A 26168-nucleotide genomic window follows, 5' to 3' on the forward strand; every position below is an offset into this window, starting at 1 on the left:
AGACAAAGGATGACCTTGGCTTTCTAGAAAGAATGTTGTTATGGCTACATATCATCTAACTCCGTACAATCCCATTTTCCCACCATAGAAAATGCATAGTAGGATAATAGAAAGTGTGGCAGGCCAAAGACCCAAAGGAAAAGAGGGCCCGCCTCCTCCGTGCCTAGGACTTCCGTAAGGAAATCCCCCCCTTCCTCTTGTTACAGTGCTGATGCCTCACCGGCCGAGTGTTGCCAGCACGCCAAAGTGCTGGAGGACACGCAGTTTGTGGACGGCTACAAGCAGCTGGGCTTCCAAGAGACGGCCTATGGCGAGTTCCTTCACCGGTTGCGCGAGAACCCCCGCCTTATCGCCTCCTGCCTGGTGGCCGGGGAGAAGCTGGCGCAGGAGAATATCCAGAATGTCATCCACACCGTCTTCACCTCCATCTACGGCAACTGCATCATGGCGGAGGACGAGAGCTTGCTCCTCCAGGTCCTGCGCTACCTGATCGAGTTCGAGCTGAAGGAGAGCGAGAACCCGCGGCGGCTGCTCCGGAAAGGCACCTGCGCCTTCAGCATCTTCTTCAAGCTCTTCTCCGAGGGCCTCTTCTCCGCCAAGCTCTTCCTGACGGCCACCTTGCACGAGCCCATCATGCAGCTCCTGGTGGAGGACGAGGACCACCTGGAGACAGACCCCAACAAGCTCATCGAGCGCTTCACGCCTGCCCAGCAGGAGAAGCTCTTTGGGGAGAAGGGGTCAGAGAGGTTCCGGCAGAAGGTCCAGGAGATGGTTGAGTCCAACGAGGCCAAGCTGGTGGCCCTGGTCAACACCTTCATTGGCTACCTCAAGCAGAACACCTACTGCTTCCCGCACAGCTTGAGGTGGATCATGTCCCAGATGTACAAGACGCTCTCCTGCGTGGAGCGGCTGGAGGTGGGCGAAGTCCGGGCTATGTGCACCGACCTCCTCTTGGCCTGCTTCATCTGCCCCGCAGTGGTCAACCCGGAACAGTACGGGATTATTTCGGATGCGCCCATCAACGAAGTGGCAAGGTTTAATCTGATGCAGGTGCAGTGTCACTCCCTCTTCCCGTCCATCCCCCAACTCTTCTACCTCCCATCTCCCTCTTCCTTCTCTTAATCTCCTTCCTTCCTTCCTTCCTTCCTTCCTTCCTTCTTTCCTTCCTATTCCTTCCTTCCCTTAGTCTCCTTCCTTCCCTTAGACTCCTTCCTTCCTTCCTATTCCTTCCTTCCTTCCTTCCTTCCTATTCCTTCCTTACCTTAGTCTCCTTCCTTCTCTTAATCTCCTTCCTTCCTTGCCTTAGTCTCCTACCTTCCTTCCTTCCTTCCTTCCTTCCTATTCCTTCCTTCCCTCAGTCTTCTTCCTTCCTTCCTTCCTTCCTTCCTTCCTTCCTTCCCTTAGTCTCCTTCCTTTTCTTAATCTCTTTTCTTCCTTCCTTCCTTCCCTTAGTCTCCTTCCTTCCTTCCTTTCTTCCTTCCTTCCTTCCTTCCTATTCCTTCCTTCCCTTAGTCTCCTTCCTTCTCTGAATCTCCTTCCTTCCTTCCTTCCTTCCTTCCTTCCTTCCTTCCTATTCCTTCTTTCCCTTAGTCTCCTATCTTCTCTTAATTGCCTTCCTTCCCTTTGTCTCCTTCCTTCCTTCCTTCCTTCCTTCCTATTCCTTCTTTCCCTTAGTCTCCTATCTTCTCTTAATTGCCTTCCTTCCTTCCTTCCTTCCTATTCCTTCCTTCCCTCAGTCTTCTTCCTTCCTTCCTTCCTTCCTTCCTTCCTTCCCTTAGTCTCCTTCCTTTTCTTAATCTCTTTTCTTCCTTCCTTCCTTCCCTTAGTCTCCTTCCTTCCTTCCTTTCTTCCTTCCTTCCTTCCTTCCTATTCCTTCCTTCCCTTAGTCTCCTTCCTTCTCTGAATCTCCTTCCTTCCTTCCTTCCTTCCTTCCTTCCTTCCTATTCCTTCTTTCCCTTAGTCTCCTATCTTCTCTTAATTGCCTTCCTTCCCTTTGTCTCCTTCCTTCCTTCCTTCCTTCCTTCCTTCCTATTCCTTCTTTCCCTTAGTCTCCTATCTTCTCTTAATTGCCTTCCTTCCTTCCTTCCTTCCTTCCTTCCTTCCTTCCTATTCCTTCCTTCTCTCGGTCTCTTTCCTCCCTTCCGCCCCCCCCTTCCTATCTTCTCCCTCCCTTCCTCCCGCTTTAAGATACAGCTGTTAATGAAACCTTTTAGGCGTCATGCCAATTGAAAAAAGTCCTCAGCGGTCTTTCTGTTGTAGGTGGGGAGGCTCCTGCAGCAACTGGCTATGATTGGCTCTGAAGACGGAGATCCTCGCCTCCCCAAGGCCAACCTGGGGAAATTTGACAAGGTAAAAATCCAGAGGATCTTTGAAATTTCTGCCATCCGCCTTCAAGTTTTACCCTCCCGAGGAGCCACTTAGCCATTGGGTTTGAAGTGGCCAGCAGTTCCTTAAGCCATAAAATGGCAGGAACCGCATGTAGAGTGGCTAAAAATTTAACAAATAATAAAATAACGATTGAGGTTTGCACAACATGCTAAACGAAGAGTCTTTGATTCCCCATTCTTTGTTTTTACACAACGAAAGCCAGCTAAGACGCAATTCGTGTAGCACTAAAACCAGGCCGTGCAGGTAAAACGGCACAGAGAGAGATGCTGTTAAGAATCTCTGATCGACATGGCTTATATCCCCCCTGACAGGGCTGTGTGGCTTCGTTCCTGGATGTGGTCATCGGCGGGCGGGCGGTAGAAACCCCGCCTATGTCGTCCATCAACCTCCTGGAAGGTCTGAGTCGAACAATGGTTTATATGACCTATAGCCAACTTACTACGCTGGTAAGTGTCCCCAGAACCCAAAGGCATTGTGTTGGAGAACACACAAACCAGCATACAGAGACACTGCAGTTTCAATAGGCTTTTACTTTCATGGAAATAGAGATATCAGAGTCCATCAAACAGCCCAAGTCATACACGGATAAGACAGTCAGTCATCAACGTCTTTCAGTTAAGGGATAATCCAAATAACATAGTCCATAAACACACAAACAGTCCGGTACTCAAAGTTTGCTAGCAATTGCAAAACTTACAATCTAACGAACAGAGAGCTAACCGTCATTCTGGCTCTCTCTTATGGTCAATTGAGGAAAACAGCAACCAATCACATTTTACAGTATGATTTAAAGAAACAGGTATAGCATTGTTACATGATTTATGTATTGCCAACCGAACCATTAGATTATATTCCTAACTTTGGTCTTCCTTGATTGGGCTGCTGTTTAATGTTAGCTTGGTTAGTTCCTGGATTGGTATGTTGATTCCTTGATTGTTGGTCTAATGTTAATTTCATTGCTTTGGTGTTTTGGTTTCCCTTTAAGCTTTTGGGTTGTCTCTTTTGAGCGGTGTGTAGACAATATTTATCATTAAATCAGCTAAATGTTGGAAATGTCACCTGGCTTGTACTATCATATGTAGTGGACCTGCGTAGAAAGAAAAAAAATAGACTAAAATACATATGTGGCTGGAAAAGATGACATAACCTATTGACTTAAAACCTGAAATATTCCTATTGGGGATTTTATCAGAAACTTATAGTAAAAACAATGTATATTTGATTATTCATGTTATAACAGCAGCTAGGATTGTATTTGCACAAAATTGGAAAAGCGAAGAGATCCCTACTGATTATGAAAATATTAGAATGGGCAGAAATGAACAGATTGACACTGGCAATTAAAAAGAAAGAACAAACTGATTATTATATTATATGGGAATCATTTTATCGATGGTTAGAGAATAAATAGGAGAATTAGCAGTAAAAGTGTTGGTGTAACGTATAGAAAATGTATCAATAAATAAAATTAATAGAGTTAAATAAATCAAGAAGAGGATTGTTACAGTATTACAGTATTAGACATTTAAGGTTTAGGAATAGCTCAGATAATTAGATTACTTTATTTGTATGCCGCCCTTTTCCCTGAGGGGACTCAGGGCGGCTCACAATTCAAGGGGAGGGAAGGACAAACAAGTTACAAACATGAAGACAATACATCGTTAAAAAGCGCAACAGTCATACTATTCGAGTGGGGTTGAAGTCTTTAGCCCCAGGCCTGTCGGGACAGCCAGGTTTTAAGGGCTACGCGGAAGGTCTAGAGGGTGGTGAGGGTACGAATCTCCACGGGGAGTTCGTTCCAAAGGGTTGGAGCAGCCACCGAGAAGGCTCTCCTCTGGGTAGTTGCCAGTCGACATTGACCGGCTGATGGGATTCGGAGGAGGCCTAATCTATGGGATCTTATTGGCCTAGTGGAGGTAATGAATATGATTGTAAACTTTAATTATTATTGCACTAAATATTTGCACCCACACTGTTTAATGGAAGATGGATTGTTTATACTGAAAAAAATATATAAAAACGTATTTAAAAAAAGACGTTGTTCATCTCTATGTGCCTGTTGATGGCTGATACGTATCTTTTTTTTTAACCAGGTGAGCTTTATGCGGAACGTCATGTCCGGCGATCAGCTGAAGGAGGATCGAGTGTCTCTCGAAAACCTGCTTTTAAATCTACCCCAGAACAAGCCGGGGAAGAGCGGGAGCCAGGAGCTGACCCCTTACAACACCCCGCAGCTCTCGCCTGCAACAACTCCAGCCAGCAAAAAAAATCGACTGGCCCTCGGTAAAAACAGGAGGCTGACCAGTTGGGGTGGGGAAAGAAAACACAGGCAGTCCTTGACTTTTACGACCACAATTGACCCCCAAATTCTACCTTGCTAAGCAAGACGAATCGTGAATCTCTGCCCCCCCCATTTTACAATCTTTCTTGCCCCTCCCCTCGTTGTTAAACGAGTCACTGCCGTTGTGTGAAGTTAGTCACACAGTGATTGATTCGGGCTTCCCTGTTGAAAAGGGAAAAAAACATGGTCCAAAGTCCCTTTCTTAAGTGTCGTCGTAACTTCAAACGGTCACTAAGTGGATTGCCGTAAGTGGAGGACTACCTGCGTTTAAAAATCCAATTTGCCGGGCTTCAGTTTTTAGAATGCTTTCCTTTTGAATAATTCCTCGTTGCTCCTTTGACAAATGTTTGCAATTTACAACTGTCCTGGGGTCTTTTGTATCCTCTCAACGATTTTTCTTTTGTTTCTCTTCAATGCGGCCAATCCAGGACAACAATTGGCTACCATCACAGCCTGGGATACCTCTGCTACCAACCTCACCGCTCATATAAATCTCGTAACCCCTTTTGGTGGGTAGTGGTCCTTTCTCTCTGCTTCTTCCTGTTGATTAGGGTCTCTGCAAAGCTGATCTTGGTAGGGACGCAGTGGCTCGGGGCTTAAGACGCTGAGCTTGTCAATCAGAAAGGTCGCCAGTTTGGCAGTTTGAATCCCTAGCGCCGCGTAATGGAGGGAGTTCCCGTGACTTGTCCCAGCTTCTGCTAACCTAGCAGTTCGAAAGCACGTTAAAAATGCAAGGAGAAAAATAGGGGCCACCTTTGGTGGGAAGGGAACAGCGTTCCGTGCGCCTTCAGCGTTGAGTCATGCCGGCCACATGACCACGGAGACGTCTTCGGACATTGCTGGCTCTTCGGGTTTGAACCGGGGATGAGCACCGCCCCCTAGAGTCGGGAATGACTAGCACATATATGCGAGGGTAACCTTGACCTTTAAAGCTGGAACTTTCCATGCTGGCTTCCCTCTCTGAACGCATGTGAAGAAACATTTTTTGCTGGGCAGCTTTGCTTATTTAGTTATTTATTTATTCATTTATTTAGCATCCTGCCATCATCATTTTTACAAATTACTCAAGGCGGGGATGCACCTATAATCCAACACAGCTCTCTCCGCCGATTTTCTCCCGAAACGACAACACTGTGAGGTTGGTTGGGCTGAGAGAGACTGGCCCAAAGTTACCCAGCTGGCTTTCATGGCAAAAGCGGGAGTAGAACTCTCCGTCTTTGAGTGATTGGCTCAGAGTCAGTCAGCTGGTTTTCTGAGATGAAGCAGGACTAGAATTCTCCAGCTCTTGGGGATTGGGCCAAAGTCACCCAGGCAGCTTTCAAGGCTAAAGCAGGACTAGAACTCACTGTCCCCTGGTGATTAGCCCACAATCACCCAGCTGGCTTTCATGGCCAAGGCTGAACTAGAATTCTCCATCTCCTGGTGATTGGCTCAAAGTCACCCAGCCGGTTTTCATAGCTAAGGTAGGATTCAAATTCTCCATCTCATGCTTATTGGCCCAAAGTTATCCAACCAATTTTCAGGGCTAAAGCAGGACTAGAACTCACCGTCTCCTAGTGATTGGCCCAAAGTCACCCAGCTTTCATAGCTAAGGACTTGAACTCATGGTCTCCTGCTTTTTAGCCTGTTGCCTTAACTTCTATTCCAACTGGAATCGGGCTCCACATACACTGCAATACTCCCTCTCCACTGAGGCTTATTAAAATCAGAATTATCAAGGTTCACACATTATTCTAAGCCATCCCGAGACATGCTTGGGTTTCCCTTTGGCCAAAGTTGTGCAGACTCGTTCCTCAAGTTTCTAAACCAAGCTTTGCAGGATAACATATCTCAACCAGTTGAGGTCAACCCAAGAAATCTACTGTGATGCCCTGTTTCCCCAAAAATAAGACCTTCCTGGATAATAAGCCCAATTAGGATTTTGAGCTCATGCGCTAAAATAAGCCTTCCTCCACACATGCGGAGCCGGTCCCTGCCATTTTCCTGGGGGCGGAAAGGGCGGGGGGGGGGGACAGGCTTCCTGCACCTCAAAAATAAGACCTCCCCGAAAATAAGGCCAAGCGCTTATTTCAGGGGTCAAAAGAAAATAAGACCCTGTCTTATTTTCAGGGAATCACGGTAAGTAGCTGAAGATATTTCTCTCTCTCTGGGCACAATGAGAATATATCTACTGAACAAAACTCCGCATTGGCGACAGGAAGGGCATCGGGCCAGCAAAACACTCTACTCGCCCCATTCAGTTGCCCAGATTCCACCCCACGGGGTTATGGGGCTGTTTTAAATGATGATGGTGGTTTATGATGTTTCGAAGCTGGCATGCACCGAGGAGGCTTTAATATGATTTAAATCGTGAAACGTAGTGGAGGCTATAGAAAGATTCGTATATAGGGGAAACACGAACTTTTGGGCCGTAGGAGAGAATTCAGACAACCTGTCCTGGGTATTACAGGGAAGGTGAGACAGCTCAAATCCTTGGATCTTTCCATATTTTAAATCCTATCAAGCTTATAGTAGGGAATTCTCTGCTGAGGGGTAGTAAGCGGTAGTGCCACTGAAAATTTCAAAGCTTCGTGCAACGTTGAGATCTCAGCAACACTTCCCAAAGAGCAGACTTACTCTGTGGTGTAGCTTTGGTGTAGCTCTAGCCAGTATTAATTCCCTGTATTGATCGGCGTCCGACTGCCTCATACACCTCGCCTCTCACAAGTCTTGGCCTCTGCTGCCCTCTTGTCTTAAATTGTAAGATGTTCTTGAGTCCTCCTCTCCCCCCCAAAAAGGGATATTTATGTATGAATTTGTGGTTGTTCCAGCCACGCGCAGCAGGAGCCGTTCCCATATTCAGATGGACCAACATCCAGATTACGATGGGTTCTCCCAAGAGACCATACAGGAAGTCCAGCCGGAAGAGGTGTTGGTCATTTCTCTAGGGACTGGTCCACAAATCACCCCTGGAATGATGTCAGAAAATGAGGTACGTAAGCGAAGGTGAAATAGGCGTCTATTCAAGCGATTCAGTTCCCAATGCTTCCCCCCCATCCCTCTCTCTGTCTCTCTGTGTGTGTCTCTCCCCCTCTCTCTCCCCCTCTCCCTCTCTGTCTCTCTCCCTGTCTCTCCCCCTCTCCCTCTTTGTCTGTCTGTCTCTCTCCCTGTCTCTCTGTGTGTGTCTCCCTCCTTCCCTCTCTGTCTCTGTCTCTCTCTCTGTCTCTCCCAAATTGACCCGTGTTCTTCAGCTGTTCCTTTCCTCTGGCAACTCTGCGTATGCGCACACTGGGAACAGGCTCCAGCTGTTCTTCTGCCTCACTGAAGTCTGACTCTGAAGGCACTTGATAACTGTCAGATGGCCCTGGCCCCCTCTCTGCCTCCAACACAGAGCCCTCATCAGAGCCTTCCCCAGACTCCAGGACTGGCCCAGGTGCCTCCCCAACCTCCTCATTGTCTGAATCTGCTGGCGGGCCCCAACACCTACTTCCAAGGAAGCACAGGAGTTCCCTGCTGCTTTCCAAGGAAATTCCTCACTACGTCCAGGGAGGGCAGAAAGAGAAATCCCAGCTCCTTGCTTCTGAATCCTGCAACAATGCTTCTCAGGGACCAATTGGGAGAGGAATGCAGGCGTTCATATGTTTCAAATACCACCACCACCACCCCCAACATCACCCCCACCTCCTTTTCTCTCTGCTTCCTTCCCAGGTTTTAAACATGCAGCTGGCCGATGGGAGCCAAGGCGATGTTCCTGTTGACGATTCCAAACTCCACGGTAAACCTGATAAAACCCTGAGGTTTTCCCTCTGCAGTGATAATCTGGAAGGCATATCCGAAGGTGAAGGGCTCACTTTTGTTCCTTGTCCATCAGAAACGTGTTTAAACGGAGCTTTCGTGCATTGCTATCTCCGAACCCGCTGTTGCAAAACTCCATTATCATTATTATTTTGCGCGTTTAGTAGCCCTTTTTCCTTTTTTGTTCTGCCTCGGCTTCCTTCTGTTGCATTTATTGGGCGTCTCTTTTTGGGGCTGGGGTGCAACTCTTAATTGGCCCGTTCTCCCCCCCCCTTCTTCTCCTCCTCCTTCCAAACAGGCCCTTCCAATCGCTCCAATTCGGTATCCTCCCTGGATTTAGAAGGAGAATCCGTTTCCGAATCGGGGGCTGGCCCGTCGGGAAGTAACGGAGTCGAGGCCTTGCAGCTTCTGGAACGTGAGCAAGGTAAGAAGCGACCCGCAAAGTTACCTAGCAGAAATATCTCCCAAGAGGTTGGGGTGGTGGTGGTGGCATGTAATGGCTCAGTGGTTAAAGATGTTGAGCTTAGAGGAAATAACAGGGGTTAAAATAGAATAGTTTTTTTTAATTAGGACTAATGTCTGTGAAATCCAAAAAAGAAATCCAGTATTTAATACTGTTGTAATATAATTCCTTGTGTAGGCGTAGTGGTCACCCGTGGCCCAGTTCATACCAGGGCATGCAGAGTCACGCTGAACCACACAGGAGAAAACAAACTCCTAAAACCCCATAACATCCTGATAGTGCATAACATAACATTCTGATATGTGCCCTACCATTGACGTCCAGGATTTGACTGAGCAGTAGATTAGAAATTGTACTTTTACAGGCTGTTTTTAACCACATGCTATTGCTCCTCCTGCCTTTGTCCTATCTCAATAAAAGGGGCTCTCAGACCCCCAATCTGGGTCGCTCCATCCCGAGAAAGGTTGTGTCCTGTCTTTTCTCAACATTGGCCTCATGGGCGAACCACGGGAACGTTACATAATACTACATATAATTACGGCGGCAAGGATTGCCTTTGTCCAGAAATGGGAAAACAAATTTATCCCAAGCGAAGATGAAATAATAAGAAAGGTTATGGACTGTGCCGAAATGGATAAACTAATTAAAGAAATACAGGGAAAGGAAGAATCAGAATTCTACCAGATATGGGATAAATGGTATAGGTGGATGGAGGAAAGAAACAAAAATCAATGAAGGAATACAACAAAACTCAAAAAATAATAGTTATGAGTAAAATAAGAGGGTTAAGAAAGGTGAAACCCAAATGAAATACAATAGAAGGGGAAATAATATAAGGTGAGCGGTATCGATTGCTAATTGCTATTATAAAGAACAGGAAGTTCCTGTTCGCACTGTATTGTATAAATGTGGTGTACGTCTAAGTTTTGTGTGTGTGTATTTTACATGTTTGTTAATAAAAATCTTTTTAAAAATTTTTTAAAAAAGATGTTGAGCTTGTCAACTGACAGCCCAGGTTCGAGCCCTGGGCGCAGCACACAGGGTGAGATCCCTTCCCTTGCTCCAGCTCCTGCCCATCTAACAGTTCGAAAGCATGCAAATGAGAGTAGATAAATAGGTACCACCACAGCGTTCTGTGCTCCTTGGCATCTGCTCACGCTGGCCACATGACCACGGCAGTGTCTTCTGACAACCCCATGGCTCTCTTGGATAAGAAACGGGGATGAACCTCAGAGTTGGACACAACTGGACTATTGTGGGCCGCCAGTGGAGTTGGCAGCAGAGTCAGAGAGTGGGGAGGGTTGGGGAGGAAGATGGGCCAGTCCTGGAGTCTGGGGAAGGCTCTGATGAGGGCTCTGTGTCGGAGGCAGAGAGGGGGCCAGGGCCGTATGCCAGTTATCAGCTGCCTTCAGAGTCAGACATCAGTGAGGCAGAGGAACAGCTGGAGCCTGTTCCCAGTGTGCGCATGCGCAGAGTTGCCAGGCGAAGGGAACAGCTAAAGAACAAGGGTCGACTTAGAATTATTTTTTAAACAAAGCTTTTCGGTCAATCTCTCTCTTTCTCTCTGTCCTTTTTCTTTTTTGGCAAACAGCTACCACCCAGGACAACCTGGACGATAAGCTCCGCAAATTTGAGATTCGCGACATGATGGGCTTGACCGAAGACCGGGACATCTCGGAAACCGTGAGCGAGACCTGGAGCACGGATGTGCTGGGAAGTGACTTCGACCCGAATATTGACGAAGACCGTTTGCAGGAGATCACAGGTAACGTATTTGGGGGCTGTTGAGCAAGGAGGTGAAAGGGAACCTTTGATTCATAAATGGTCCTGCGAATGAAAGTGAACCTTGCCTGTCCATAGTAGATAGTCTTTCTTCCTCCTCCTCCCTCTCATCTCTCTGTCTCTGTCTCTCTTTCTCATCTCTCTGTGTGTGCGTCCCTCTCCCTCTCTCTTTCTCTGTCTCTTTCTGCCTCCTCCCTCCCTCTCACCTTTCTCTCTCTCTCCCCCCCCCCTCTCATCTATCCTCAATCTATCCTTCTGTCATCTATCTATTGCAGGGGTAGTCAACCTTTTTATACCTACCACCCACTTTTATATCTCTGTTAGTAGTAAAATTTTCTAACCGCCCACCGGTTCCACAGTAAATGGTGATTTATAAAGTAGGGAAGTAACTTTACTTTATAAAATTTATAAAGCAGAGTTACAGCAAACCCCTACCACCCACCATGAAAGCTGGAACGCCCACTAGTGGGCGGTAGTGACCAGGTTGACTACCACTGATCTATTATCTATCATCAATCTATCCTGTCATCTATCATCCATCCATCTATCCTATCCTTCTGTGTTGTCTGTCTGTCTGTCATCAATCTAGCCTTCTGTCATCTATCATCTATCTATCTGACTGTCAGTCTGTCTGTCTATCCATCCGTCCAACCATCCTATCCTTCTGTGTCATCTATCTAGCCATCCATCCATCCATCCATCCATCCATCCATCCATCCTGTCCTTCTGTATTGTCTGTCTGTTTGTCTGTCTCTATTTTCCATCTCTCTCTCTCTCTCTCTCTCTCTCTCTCTCTCTCCTTCTGTGTCATCTATCCGTCCATCCATCCTATCCTTCTGTATTGTCTGTCTGTCTGTCTCTATTTTCCATATCTCTCTCTCTCTCCTGTGTTGTCTGTCTCTCTCCTTATTTTCTGTCTGTCTGTCTGTCTGTCTATCTATCTATCTATCTATCTATCTATCTATCTATCTATCTATCTATCTATCTATCTATCTCTATCCTTCTGTGTTGTCTGTCTATCTGTCTCTCTCTATTTTCCATCTATCTATCTATCTATCTATCTATCTATCTATCTATCTATCTATCTATCTATCTATCTATCTATCTATCTCTATCCTTCTGTGTTGTCTGTCTATCTGTCTCTCTCTATTTTCCATCTATCTATCTATCTATCTATCTATCTATCTATCTATCTATCTATCTATCTATCTATCTATCTATCTATCTATCTATCTATCATCCCGTGCCATCTATCCATCCATCCATCTATTCATCTATCATCAACTTATCTATCAATCATCTATCTATCCTTCTGTGCCATCCATCCATCCATCCATCCATCCATCCATCCATCCATCCTTGTGACCTGTTCACAGTGACTTCTCTCCCCCAGGGGCTGCGGCTGAAAACGTCCTGGGCAGCCTGCTGTGTTTGCCTGGTTCCGGCTCGGTGCTCTTTGACCCCTGCACGGGTTCCACCATCTCCGAAACCACCAGCGAAGCTTGGAGTGTGGAGGTCCTCCCGAGTGACTCAGGTGAAGAATCCTCCATCGGTAACGTTTTTCCACAGCATGCAAAAGGACAGAGAAACGGAGGGAAAAGGGCGCGAGGAGCCAATGGCTCCCTCTTCTCTGCCTTCCGCAACCTGTAAACGGTTCCTTCTCTCTTTTCATTTTTTAGTCTCACGCACACATTTACAAGTCTACATTCTCATAGTTACTTTAATTAACTATTATTTTAATTTTAACACTTTTAAAACATTCGTTTTTCCATATAAAATATTAAAATATATGATCAGGATTGCTTTGCTTACCATCCCATACACCTATGTGGTTTTACCTGCACCCTCCTTTCCTTTCCTTTTCTCCCTCCCTCCCTCCATCTCTACTTTCTTCCTCCCTCCCTCCTCTTTTCCCTTTCCCTCTTCTCTTCCCTCTCCCCAACTCTGCTCTACCTCTTCCCCTTCATACCCTCTCTTCCTATCCCTCCCCATCTCCCTCTCCTTTCCTCTTTCTTCTTTCCTTCTCCTTTCCTCTCTCCTCCTATCCCTCTTAATCTTCCTCTCCTTTCCTCTTTCTTCTTTCCCTCTCCTTCCCTCTCCCTCTTCCTACCCCTCCCCACCTTCCTCCTTTCTTCTTTCCCTCTCCTCCCCTCTCTCCTCCCAATCCCTCCCCATCTTCCTCTCCTTTCCTCTTTCTTCTTTCCCTCTCCTTCCCTCTCTCCTCCTCTTCCTATCCCTCCCCATCTTCCTCTCCTTTCCTCTTTCTTCTTTCCTTCTCCTTTCCTCTCTCCTCCTATCCCTCTTAATCTTCCTCTCCTTTCCTCTTTCTTCTTTCCCTCTCCTTCCCTCTCCCTCTTCCTACCCCTCCCCACCTTCCTCCTTTCTTCTTTCCCTCTCCTCCCCTCTCTCCTCCCAATCCCTCCCCATCTTCCTCTCCTTTCCTCTTTCTTCTTTCCCTCTCCTTCCCTCTCTCCTCCTCTTCCTATCCCTCCCCATCTTCCTCTCCTTTCCTCTTTCTTCTTTCCTTCTCCTTCCCTCCCTCTTCCCTATCCCTCTTAATCTTCCTCTCCTTTCCTCTTTCTTCTTTCTTCCCTCTCTCCTCTTCCCTATCCCTCCCCATCTTCCTCTTCTTTCCTCTTTCTTCTTTCCCTCTCCTTCCCTCGCTCTCCCTCTTCCTATCCCTCTTAATCTTCCTCTCCTTTCCTCTTCCTTCTTTCCCTCTCCTTCCCTCTCTTCTCCTCTCCTCTTACTTTCCTCTTCTATTTTTGTGGTTGCCTATTTTCCTTTTTCCGTCGGGTGTATTTTACGGGATGGCCTTCCAGCAAACCCAGCTTCTGACTTCATATTTGCCATTTTGCATTCCCTTTTCCTCGTCACATTTTCCAACCTGTTTTTTTTTACCTATGTCTCATTCTTTGAACATATACTTATGTATTTGTACTTTACTACATTTATAGCTCCCCCTTCTTCCACCCACCCTCCATTTTCATTTAATAGTGTATCACCTGGGTTTCTTTTTCTCTCTCTTCCTTTCTTTTCTATCTTATTCATATTCTTTCTCTAACCAGTCACAAAATCTTCCCCAAGTCTTGGAAGTACACCGATTCCTCTTTATTCCTTTATTTATTTTGGAAGTTCTCCAGGGCCCCACAACTGTCATAAATTCCATATGCTGGTTTGCCGTGCCCTCCAAATTTTGATCACGTGACTCTGGGCATGTTGTCCCAGTCGTAAGTGTGAGGACTGTTTGTTTCCCCCCACCCCCAACACTGTCTGGTCGTTAAATGAAGGATGGTGAGGACTGCACGTGTTGTGAATCTGATTCTTCCCTCTCCTCTTTAGAGGCTCCAGACCTCAAGCAGGAAGAAAGGCTGCAAGAATTGGAGAGCTGCTCGGGGGTAGGAAGTGCCTCCGATGATACCGACGTGAGGGAAGTCAGTTCCCGGCCTAGCACACCAGGCCTCAGTGTGGTGTCAGGTGAGGAAATACCCCCCCTCCCCCAGAAAAATAGAAGATTCCTTAGCCTGGGTCAAATTGCTTATGTTTTAGATCAGCGGTCACCTACTGGTGGTCCGTGAGAAAATGTTGGCGGTCCGCAGAAAAATTATTTGCATTTTTTTATATGGCACTAAATCCGGGGTCCTCAAACTACGGCCCCTGGGACGGATACGTGCAATGAACGCTTGTGTGGCTGCAGAGAGTCTCCCCCTTTGGGGTCTTTTTGTGTGGGTCGGAGGGGGGCAGAAATTCCCACTTGGGGTCTGCTTCAGCCTCCTGGTGGGGGGCTTTGGGCGAAGGCTGGAGGGAAGAGCCGCTGGTGGCGAAGAGCCGGAGGGCCTCGTTCCCGTAGGACTGCATCATGGCCTGGAACTGGCTGACCATCTCAACCCGCTGAGCCTCCAGGCGCCGGCACCTGGCCTTGCACTCCCGCAGATCTTCCCTCTGCTTCGAAAGCCTATGCTCCTAGTCCTCAGTGAGGTGCTTCTGCTGAGTCTCCTCCTCCTCGGTCCGATCCAATTTGAACTGAGCTGTTTTGCCAACTCTTTCTCCTGGTGGCTACTTAGCTCCAGCAACGGCTTCCTGTTGGGGCCCTAAGGAGCCCGGCAGGCGAGGTTGGCAGAGGAGGGGCGAGTAGAGGCTGGCGAGGCGCTTCTCGACATGACCGACATTGATTTGGCCACACCCACCCAGTCACATGACCACCTCGCCACACCCACCCAGCCGGTCATTAGGCAGATCATATTAGTGATCCGTGGGATTTAAAATTATGAATTTAGTGGTCTCTGAGTTCCAAAAGGTTGGTCACCCCTGATTTAGAGGAAGCAGCAAAGCAGAAATTTATCTGGGTATTTTGAACCACATCTCTTACCTAGGAGCTTAGATTAACCTTCTCCCCTTTGCACAGAGAATTCTGGGAGACTTCAATTCCCAGAATTCTAAGCAGCACCCAGGCTGGAGTTGGGAATCGAAGTCTCCATGCATTAAAAGTCTACAGAGATTCTCCATCACCAGGGGCATGGTTTTCCCAAAGTTTTCTTTTCCAAAAGGCTAACTGGGCTTTTGAAGAAGCTTCTTCAGTTCTTACTTAGTTCTTCAGGAATAGAAGAAGCTCCTTGGATGAGGAGTGAAACCTCAAGGGAAAAAAAAACCCAGTTAGTTGCCTTTTGGAGAAAAAAAAAGACATCCATGCATTAGAGGCCAGAATTTTACGCCTTGGCTGCGTGCCTTGGAATTGTGGGAGTTGAAGTCCGACCATAGACCCAGAGGGTGTCCATCCATTGTTTCAACGATCCTCAGCCGTGACTAGGCTGGTCCAGGGGAATTCTGGGAATTTACGTCACGTCCCCGGAAGATCTGTGGACTCAACCAGCAGGATAGCTTCCAGTTTTGCCCTCAAGTCGTTTTGCAATTTTTTACACTTCAAGCTGACGAGAGCTCTTTGTCGTCCTCTTCAAAGGTATTAGCGCAACGTCCGAAGATATCCCCAACAAGATTGAGGATCTCCGGTCCGAGTGCAGCTCCGACTTCGGTGGGAAAGATTCAGTCACCAGCCCCGACATGGATGAAGCGGTGCACGGTAAGAGCATAGCAGAATAGCAACGCAGCTGGAAGGGAGCTCGGAGGTCTTCTAGTCCAACCACACCCCCCCCCCCGATCAGAGCAGGAAACTCTATGCCAGTTCAAACAAGTGGATGAAAACTAATCAAGGAGAGAACCAACCTAGAAACGAGGTGAAATTTCCTGACAGTGAGAATAATTAATTGGTGGAATGGAAGTTGCCTTCAGAAGTTGTGGGTGCTTCATCTCCTCCCCCTCCTCCTCTTCTCCTTCTCCTTCTCTTTTTCTCCTTCTCTTCTTCTTCTCCTCCTCCTCCTCCTCCTCCTTCCTTCTTCTTCTTCTCCTCCTCCTCCTCTTCCTCCTCCTCATTCTTCTTCTTCTAATCCCTCTCTTCCTCTTTCTCCTCCTCCTCCTCCCCTCATCCCTCTTCTTTTTCTTCCTCTCCCTTCTCCTTTCCCTTCCTCTTCTCCCTCTCTTCCTCCTCCTCCTCCTCCTCTTCTCCTTCTCTTTTTCTCTGTCTTTTTTCTTCTTCTCCTCCTCTTCCTCCTCCTCCTCTTCTCCCTCCTCTTCTTCTCCTTCTCCCTCCTCCTCCTTCTCTTATCCTTCTCCTTCCTTCTTCTCCTCTTCCTCCTCCTCCTCTTCTTCTTCTTCCTCCTCCTCCCTCTCTTCTTCTTCTCTTTCTCCTCCCTCTCTTCTTCTTCTCCTTCTCCTCCTCCTCCTTCCTCCTCCTCCTCCTCCTCCTCCTCATTCTTCTTCTTCTCCTCTTCCTCCCCCTCCTCCCCTCATCCCTCTTCTTCTTCCTCCTCCTCTCCCTTCTCCTTTCCCTTCCCCGATAAAGCCATGATGTTGTTCTTCTGCCTGGACCTCCTTTGCCTTCAATTCCCCCCTGGAGGATTTAGTGAAGGAGGCTGTATTTTTCTGGGTGTTGCACCAGTTTGTCCAGATGCGGGTTTGATGATTCCCCCTGGCTTTCCCATCACTGGGTCACTGGTCTTAAACGGTACAGGGTCTCCTTCCTCAGCAGGGGGTTGGACTAGAAGACCTCCGAGGTCCCTTCCCAGATCTGTCCTTCTGTGAACCTGTGCTCCATGCATTCGGTGGCTGGGCCGTCTCTCAGCCCTGGAAGAATTTTGCCGAACAATTTCTCCCAATTTGTTCCGATCTTCGCATTTCAGGCGCCAGCCACTTGACCTCTCCTCCTTGTCCAGCGGATTCCCTCCTCGCCATGTTCGACCCCTTGGTGGCTCACGAAGGTAATTCTCTCCCAAGCGGGAAGCCCTCGCGAGCAGCTCCTCCGCCCCTTTCCCCAAGCTCTACTTGCGACCTTCCTCCATCCCGTGGCTTTTTCCCCCTGCAGTGGTCAGGCCCAAGGTCCACTATGCCCGGCCATCTCACCCGCCTCCGGACCCCCCCATCTTGGAAGGGAGCCTGGGCAGCAGCGACGCCAGGCTCCCCAACTTCACCTCCCACATGGCCATGCTCTTCGACTCGGAGGCCTTCAAGCAGCGCTACTCCTACCCGGAAAGACTCGTGCGCAGCAGGAGCTCCGATATCGTCTCGTCCGCCCGGAGGCCCATGAGTGATCCTGGCTGGAACAGGCGAGCGGGGAACGAGGAGCGGGAGCTTTCGGGGCAGCCCGGGATCAACATCGGAGGGGTGGCGATGATCGCCGGACCACAGTCTTCGTTTTCGTCTCCGAGCAAAGATTCCTGCAGGGGAGAGGTAGGGGGTCTGTCTGCTTTGACCTCGGCTTCCCCAGCAGCACAAAGCCGAGTCCTCGTCCCGATAAACCCCTTTTATTTAAATGACAGTGAATTCCTCTCCAGCAAAGTCTTTCCTCTCACACAGTCTTTCAAGGTAGTTCACAATTACCGATCTTTATCAGGCTTGGAGAGTGGCCAGGCCGATATCTTTCAGATGCCGCAATACTTGGCAAGAATGCAGGAATGAACTAATTGTCTCCTGCAAACTCCACTCCCCTTTCGCTCCTCTTTTATTCCCTCTGGGAGGGCCCTGTTCTTTAGCTCTTCCTTTCGTCTGGCTGCTCTGTGCATGCGCACACTGGGAACAGGCTCCAGCTGTTCTTCTGCCTCACTGATGTCTGACTCCGAAGGCAGCTGATAACTGTCAGACGGCCCTGGCCCCCTCTCTGCCTCCGACACAGATCCCTCCTCAGACCCTTCCCCAGACTCCAGGACTGGCTCATCTTCCTCCTCAACCTCCTCACTGTCTGAATCTGCCGCCAGCTCTGCTGGCAGGCCACAACACTTTCCTTCCTTTCACTTTTGCTTCCTTCCTTCTTTCTTTCGTTCCCTCCCTCTCTGCTTGTTTGCCTTCTTTCTGACTTTTATGCTACCATGTCTGAATCTCTTGGCAATGTACTATTCAGTCCCTTCCTGTTTTCACAACTGCCCGGGGGAAGGTAGATCTTCCTACCCGTTGTAACCCAGCTCAGCCTAATTTCTCCCTACCCATAGATTGAAGACCGGAAGGACAGCGATGACGAAAAATCAGACCGAAACAAACCCTGGTGGAGGAAGCGTTTCGTTTCAGCCATGCCCAAAGGTGAAGCCATACTTCAGTTGTTATGACTTTTATTTTTTTTAAATCTTCCATTTTCAACAAAGAGAAACATTCAACTCATTTCCATCTCCTTCCCTCCCTTCTCTCATCTTCCTTCTCTCTCTTTCATTTTCCTTCCTTCTTTCTTTCTTTCTTTCTTTCTTTTTCCTTCCTGCTGTCATTTCTTTCTTTTTTCTTTTTTTTCTTCTTCCTCCCTCCCTCCATTCCCTTCCTTCTCTGTAGCTCCCTCTTCCTTTCCTTCCCTCCTCCTTCATTCCCATCTCCCTCCTCCTTTCTTCCCTCATTCCCTTCTCCTTTCTTCCTTTCCTTCCCCTTCCCTCCCTTCTCTCATCTTCCTTCTCTCTTTCATTGTCCGTCTTTCCTTCCTTCTTTCTTTCTTTCTTTCTTTTTCCTTCCTTCCTTCCTTCCTTCCTTCCTTTTTTCTTTTTATTTCTTCCTTCCGCCTCCCTCCATTTCCTTCCTTCTCGGTAGTTCCCTCCTCCGTTCCTTCCCTCCTCCTTCATTCCCATCTCCCTCCTTCTTTCTTCCCTCATTCCCTTCTCCTTTCTTCCCTTCCTTCCCTCCATTCTGTCTCATCTTTCTTCTCTCTCCTTCCCCTTCCTCCCTCCCCTCCCTCCCTTCCTTTCCTTCTTTCTTTCTTTCTTTCTTTCTTTCTCCTTCCTTCCTGCCTTCCTTTCTTTTTTCTTTTTCTTTCTTCCTCCCTCCTCCCTCCCTCCCTCCATTTCCTTCCTTCTCTGTAGCTCCCTCCTCCTTTCCTTCCCTCCTCCTTTCTTCCCTCATTCCCTTCTCCTTTCTTCCCTTCCTTCCCCTTCCCTCCATTCTGTCTCAACTTCTCTCTCCTTCCCCTTCCTCCTTCTCCTCCCTCCCTTCCTTTCCTTCTTTCCTTTCTTTCTTTCTTTCTTTCTTTCTCCTTCCTTTCTCTTTCTTTCCATGCAAAAAAGGGATCTAGTACCAACTAAAACATATTACCTGCTTACTTCCCAGCTCAAATTCCGTTTAGAAAAAAAGAAAAACAAGACAAGGAGAAGGATGACTTTGTGCCCGACCGATTTCCCTCTCTCCAAGGTTTGTAGGGGTTTCAGTCCTTCTAGCCCGTTCTTGCTAACCTTCCTATCACTTCGCAAATAACCCTTGAATTACGAGCCTACCCATTGCGGGTTCGTTCATGAATATTCTGACAGTCTCTGCTTCTCCTTCTCTTACATTTCTCATATTTTGGGGGAACATAATTCAGTGTCGTGTTTAGATCTCCAGCCATCCTCTTTTTTTCCCCTCCACGGTGGGTTTAGCTGGTTACTAATTTTGAGAGCCAAAGGAAGGAGGAAGGAGACTTTATCCAGGGTCATTCAGGCCTTGGAACGATTCCAGGTGCCCAAAACATTTGACTGTTTGGTTTGATCCGTCAGACGACTCCAGCCCTCGGCTGAGCACTCAAGCCCAGGCGGCTGAAGACATTCTGGACAAGTACAGGAACGCCATCAAGCGCGCCAGCCCTTGCGAGGGGGCCGCCGTGAATTATGACAGCACCGGTGAGTCTCCCCTCTCGCCGTTCACCCCTTCCCTTCGGCAGGCGGGCGGGAGAAAGATAAAGACACGCTTACCCTGTCAAATGCCTTCCCCCCCCCCCCCCAGAAGCCATTGGGGACAACGAGAGCCTCCACGACGCCTTGCAGAACATCTCGGCCGATGACATGCCGGATTCGGCCAGCCAGGCAGCTCAACCGCAGGACTCCACTTTCTCCTACAGGTGCCTCCGGGGGGCTCAAGCACCAGCCTGGGGAGATTGCATGGAGGGGGTTGGGGGAGAAGATGCCCCCAGCTTTCTTTTTAGTGGATAGGGGGCCCCTGGCAGAGGAGCAGGTCTGATTCTTCTTCTTGCGTCAGATTCATTGGTCATTTCTTTCCTTGGCTGGTCTTTGCAGGCTTAAGGACCTTGGGATGAATGAAAACTGATAAAGTGGTGGTGGTGGGGGCTTTGTGTGTCTGTGTGTGTGTGCACATGGAAATCTGGAAGGAAGGGAGAAGTGGAAGGGAAGTAGGAAGGAAAGGATGGAGGGCGGGAGAGGTGGAAGGGTAGGAAAGAGGGAGAGAGATGGAGGGGAAAAAAGGAAGGAATGGAAGGACGGAAAAAGGAAGAGGTGAAAGGGAAGTAGGAAAGAAGGAAATGACGGGAAGAGGGAGGGAGAGATGGAGGGGGGGAAGTAAGGGAGGGAAGGAGGGAGAGGTGGAAAGGAAGGAAAGAGGGAGGGAGAGATGGAGGGGAAAATGGAAGGAGGGAGTGCAGGAGAGGTGGAAGGGTAGGAAAAAGGGAGAGGTGAAAGGGAAGTAGGAAGGAAGGAAAGGGAAAAGGGAAGGGAAGAGGGAGGGAGAGATGGGGAAAAAAGGAAGGGAGGGAAGGAGGGAGAGGTGGAAATGAAGGAAAGAGGGAGGGAGAGAGATGGAGGGGGAAAATGGAAGGAAGGAGAGATGGAAGGGAAGTAGGAAGGGAGGAAGGGAGAGGTGGAAGGGAAGATGGAGAGGGTAAATGGGAGGAGGGAGAGGTGGAATGGATGTAGTAAATAATGAAGGAAGGAAGGAAAGTAGGGAGGGAGAGATGGAAGAGAAGAAAAGAGGGAGGGAGATAAATGGAAGGAGGGAGAGGTGGAATGGAAGTAGTAAGTAATGAAGGAAGGAAACAAGGAAAGGGGGGAAGAGGGAGTGGTAGAAGGGAAGAAAAGGAGGGAGGGAGAGGAGGAGAAAAAAGGAAGGAAGGAAAGGAGCTAAGGAGGGAGAGGTGGAAGGGAAGTAGTAATTAAGGGAAGGAAGGAAGGAGAAAGAGATGGTGGGGAAAGAAGGAAGGAAATACTAATTACTCACCAAAGCTTTTCTTCACTGCTATTGCTTTGGCAAAGAATACTTTTGTAGCACCACTCCTCCTCCTCCTCCTCCTCCCCCTGCCCTCTACTCACGCCCATCTTTTGCTCCCGACAGGGACGCCAAGAAGAAGCTGCGCCTGGCCCTCTGCTCCGCCGACTCCATCGCTTTCCCCGTCTTGCCCCACTCCACGCGGAACGGCCTCCCCGATCACACGGACCCCGAAGGTGAAGCCCCGGTGGCCCCGCCCTGGCCCCCTCCCCCCACGGAGGCTCACTCCCTTCCCCTCCCCATGGAAAGGGAGGCTGCAAAGACTTCTGATCTGCCCACCCCTCACCCGCTCCATTTGGGGGGCAATTGCAAAGAAACTCCTCATTTCCCCCCAATTCATTCTTCTCCTCTCCTCTGTTATTTTCTCTCCTCTCCCCCTTTCCTTTTCTCTCTCCTCTCCTCCCCTTCCTTCCTTTTTTCTTTCTTCTCTCTCTCTCTCTCTCTCTTTCTCTTCTCCTCTCCTCCCCTTCCTTCATTTTTTCTTTCTCCTCTCTCCCTTTCCCTTTTTCTCTCTTCTCCTCCTTTTGCTCCTTTTTTCTTCCTCTTCTCCTCTCCCCTTTTCCCTTTCTCTCTTCTCCTCTCCTCCCCTCCCCTTCCTTCATGTTTTCTTTCCTCTCCTCTCTCCTTTTCTCTCTCTTCTTCCTTTGCTCCTTTTTTCTTTCTCCTCTCCCCCTTTCCCTCTCTTCTCTTCTCCTCTCCTCTCCTCCCCTTCCTTCCTTTTTTCTTTCTCCTCCTCCTCTCTCTCTCTCTCTTCTCCTCCCCTTGCTCCTTTTTTCCTTCCTCCTCTCTCTTCCCTCCATCTCCTCCCTCCCTTCTTTCTTTCAGACAACGAAATCGTCTGCTTCCTCAAAGTCCAGCTGGCTGAAGCCATCAACCTCCAGGACAAGAACCTGATGGCCCAGCTCCAGGAGACCATGCGCTGCGTCGGGCGGTTTGACAACCAGACGTGCCGGAAATTGCTGGCCTCGATCGCTGAGGATTACAGGTTCAAAATCCCTCCGTCTCCCCTTTTCAAAACGGATATTTGGGGCAGAGGCTCATGGGGGCATCCTGGAGGAGGGGGGGCATAGTGTGTTGTCCCTTCTGGTCAAAACGACCCATCTCTGAATGTCAAGGGTGGGACCTTCTGCTAAAGTCGGCCTGCCGTCTTGGTCTGTTGCAGGAAACGGGCCCCTTACTTCACCTACCTGACCCGTTGTCGCCAGGGCCTCCAGACCACCCAAGCCCACCTGGAACGGCTGCTGCAGCGAGTCCTGCGGGACAAGGAAGTGGCCAACCACTACTTCACCACCGTCTGCGTCCGGTTGCTCCTGGAGAGCAAAGAATCCAAGATCCGAGCGTTCATTCAGGGTGAGGAGTTTCAATGCAATACAGATACAAGAGCAGAGTTGGAAGGGACCTTGGAGGTCTTCTAGTCCAACCCCCCTGCCTAGGCAGGAAACCCTACAACACTTCAGACAAATGGCTATCCAACATCTTCTTAAAGATTTCCAGTGTTGGGGCATTCACAACTTCTGGAGGCAACTTCTGTTCCACCGATTAATTGTTCTCACTGTCAGGAAATTCCTCCTCAGTTCTAAGTTGCTTCTCTCCTTAATTAGTTTCCACCCATTGCTTCTTGTCCTGCCCTCAGGTGCCTTGGAGAATAGCTTGACTCCCTCTTCTTTGGGGCAGCCCCTGAGATGTTGGAAGGCTGCTATCATGTCTCCCCTAGTTCTTCTTTTCATCAAACTAGACCTTCTCAGTTTCTACAACCGTTCTTCATATGTTTTAGCCTCCAGTCCCCTAATCCTCTTTGTCTAATTGGCTCGGCCGGAAGGTTTGACCAATTTCATTGTATTTAAGTACAATGACAAATAATGATTATACTTATACTTGACAGCCTAAGGATGGGAAAATGATGATTGGTCTCATTGAATTAAATTTGAATTAAGAAATTGGGCAGGGCCAAGACGTAGAGGAAACCACCCCCCTTTCCACTCAAAACTCCAGTTTTATATACTTGGAAAAGGCTCAAGGGTTGGGGTCTCTGAGGAAGGGAAGGTGGGGGAGATGGGGAAGAACGGACTTCTCTCTTCTGTTAATGAAATTTTGGCAGTGAGTGTTCTGATCTAGGTTTCCCCAAAAAGCAGGAGGCAGAGTCCTGGTCCCAACAAAACCCCTTTTATTAAACGAATGTGAATTCCTCTCATGCACATTCAGGCAAACGCCTGGCAAACAGTCTTTCAAAGGAATTTTTATGACCACAGACCTCATCTATCTTGGAAAGCTGCCATGTAAATATTTTCCAATTGAGGCGCTGTGCAAGGAAAGGCTGGGCACAGAGTCTCCCGAGATTCATGGACAGATCTTCACACTCCTGAAACGAACTAACGAATTGTTTCCTGCAAAAGCCCCCTCCCTTTTCGCTCCTCTCTTATTCCCTATGGGGAGGGGCCATTCACCCTCCCAAGTGGCTTTACTCCCAAGTCGACCCTGATTTCTGAGCTGTTCTTTTCTTCTAGCAGCTCTGCGCATGCGCACACCGGGAAAAGGCTCCAGCTGTTCCTCTGCCTCACTCAATTCATAATTTTAAATCCCGCGGACCACACTTACAAGTTTTTTTTTAAAAAGATGAATTGTATTTACTACAATATTTAAAAAAAGCAAAATAATTTTTCTGCAGACCCCTGGTTGGTGACCACTGCTTTGGAGAATAGCTCGACTCCCTCTTCTTTGTGGCAGCCCCTGAGATATTGGAAGACTGCTATCATGTCTCCTCTGGTCCTTCTTTTCATCAGGCTAGACATACCCAGTTCCAGCAAATATACAGTATATCAAGAGCACACCCCCTCACATTTTGTCAATATTTAAGGATATCTTTTCATGGGACAACACTGAAGAAGTGACACTTAGCTACAATGTCAAGTAGTGAGTAGGCAGCTGGTATAACAGTGTAAATGTGCTGTCCCCTCAAAATAACGTAGCACACAGCCAGATAGAGTTAAATATTAAATATTAAATATCCTCTAGGCTGGAATACTGCAATGTGCTCTACATGGGGCTGCCCTTGAAGAGTATTCGGTGACTTCAGCTGGTCCAGAATGCAGCCGCGCGAGTGATCGTGGGCGCACCTCGTTTCACCCACGTAACACCTATCCTCCGCGAGCTGCACTGGCTGCCTGTTGATCTCCGGTTGCGCTTCAAGGTACTACTTGTCACCTACAAAGCCCTGCATGGTATTGGATCTGGGTACTTGAGAGACCGCCTACTGCCAATCACCTCCACTAGGCCAATTAGATCCCATAGATTAGGCCTCCTCCGAATTCCATCAGCCGGCCAATGTCGGCTGGCAACTACCCGGAGGAGAGCCTTCTCTGTGGCTGCTCCGACCCTCTGGAACGAACTCCCCGTGGAGATTCGAACCCTCACCACCCTCCAGGCCTTCCGCGTAGCCCTTAAGTCCTGGCTGTCCCGACAGGCCTGGGGCTAAAGATTTCAACCCCACTCGAATAGTATGACTGTTGTGCTCTTTTAATGATGTATTGTTTTCGTGTTTGTAACTTGTTTGTCCTTCCCTCCCCCTGAATTGTGAGCCGCCCTGAGTCCCCTCAGGGAAAAGGGCGGCATACAAATAAAGTATCTATATCTATATCTATAATATTGACAAAATGTGAAGTGGGGGGTACTTCTGTGACCTACTGTAAGTGTAAGGGCTGTTGCTAGCGCTGACCCTCGCTGTTCCTTGCCCAAAGATTTCCAGAAGCTGACGGCGGCGGACGACAAAACGGCCCAGGTGGAAGACTTCCTGCAGTTCCTCTACGGGGCGATGGCCCAGGACGTCATCTGGCAGAACGCCAGCGAGGAGCAGATGCAGGACGCCCAGCTGGTGATCGAACGCAGCGTCATGAACCGCATCTTCAAGCTCGCCTTCTACCCCAACCAGGATGGGGACATCCTGCGGGATCAGTGAGTCTGCTCGCCGGCCGAGTCTCCTCCTTGCCGTCCTCGGGGTCTTCAGCCCACACGGAGGTTGGGAGGGGGGCGGCTCTTTTCAGGGGAGACTCTATGTGGTCTCACCCTACCCTCCTGAGTTTCAGTCGAGGGGGATATCTGCAGCTCGGGGTCGAAACGAAGGGGTCCTCGGTGCTCTCCGTGCTTGGTGGTTCTCTTGTAGACATTTCTAGCCCTGATGATGTTACCTAGTTGGGTAACGAAATCATTATCATCACCTTTAATGAGCCCATAATCACTTGCAGGGTGGGATTTGGTTTATTGGCCGGATGCTCTTCCTGTCGCCAGGGCGGAGTTTTGTTCAGCAGCTCCATTCTCATCGTCCCCAGAGAGAGGAACTATCACCCTCTACCTAGGATCCAACTCACAGCCTCCTGATTGTGAGGCGAGAGCGCCACCCCTAGGCCGCCGCACCCACTCCTATCTCAGCTGGCTTCCGACAAGCAAAATGAAACCAGGGAAGCCGGTTTCGCTTAACGACCTTATCATTCACCGAACTGCGGTGGTTTGCTTCACTTTCACAGCAAGGGGAGGGAAAGGTCGTAAAATCGGACGTGGCTCCCTTAGCAACCACCTTAGGAGTGGAAATTCTAAGTTATGGTCGTAAGATGAGGCTCGCCTGCGTTGCCCAAGAGATTTGGGGAGAGACGTAACAAAGAGAAAAGGAAGTGACACTCCTCCTCCTCCTCCTTTCGTTTATTGCCAGGCTTCTTCATGACCACATCCAGAGATTGTCCAAAGTGGTGACTGCCAACCATAAAGCTCTCCAGATCCCAGAGGTAATCCCTCATCTCAAAAGATCCCTTCCGGTTGCAGAATCCGGCATGCTACAAGGGGAAGCGTGATTAAAACCTGTGCAAAAATGAGCCAGCCAGTTGGGGA

General features: G+C 48.7%; 1 protein-coding gene across 2 annotated transcripts in view; it reads left to right on the forward strand.

Annotated features, from left to right (window-relative positions):
• The window catches only part of GAPVD1 (GTPase activating protein and VPS9 domains 1), a 39934-nt gene that overhangs the window by 9214 nt on the left and 4552 nt on the right, over positions 1–26168 (forward strand). The window contains exons 3-24 of one of the 2 annotated variants that reach the window (XM_032232853.1): positions 207–1050; positions 2260–2349; positions 2700–2834; positions 4482–4671; positions 7540–7700; positions 8417–8546; positions 8802–8927; positions 10558–10731; positions 12142–12282; positions 14091–14225; positions 15706–15825; positions 16982–17059; positions 17164–17528; positions 18284–18371; positions 19374–19454; positions 19796–19918; positions 20022–20136; positions 21360–21469; positions 22119–22278; positions 22456–22643; positions 25028–25241; positions 25993–26065. In XM_032232853.1, the coding sequence (XP_032088744.1) occupies positions 207–1050; positions 2260–2349; positions 2700–2834; positions 4482–4671; positions 7540–7700; positions 8417–8546; positions 8802–8927; positions 10558–10731; positions 12142–12282; positions 14091–14225; positions 15706–15825; positions 16982–17059; positions 17164–17528; positions 18284–18371; positions 19374–19454; positions 19796–19918; positions 20022–20136; positions 21360–21469; positions 22119–22278; positions 22456–22643; positions 25028–25241; positions 25993–26065 (3841 nt within the window). The remainder of the gene's footprint in view (positions 1–206; positions 1051–2259; positions 2350–2699; positions 2835–4481; positions 4672–7539; positions 7701–8416; positions 8547–8801; positions 8928–10557; positions 10732–12141; positions 12283–14090; positions 14226–15705; positions 15826–16981; positions 17060–17163; positions 17529–18283; positions 18372–19373; positions 19455–19795; positions 19919–20021; positions 20137–21359; positions 21470–22118; positions 22279–22455; positions 22644–25027; positions 25242–25992; positions 26066–26168) is intronic. The other variant, XM_032232854.1, reaches the window with a different exon arrangement.

This window comes from Thamnophis elegans, chromosome 16 (assembly GCF_009769535.1).
Source record: "Thamnophis elegans isolate rThaEle1 chromosome 16, rThaEle1.pri, whole genome shotgun sequence".
NCBI classification, from domain to species: Eukaryota; Metazoa; Chordata; class Lepidosauria; order Squamata; family Colubridae; genus Thamnophis; species Thamnophis elegans.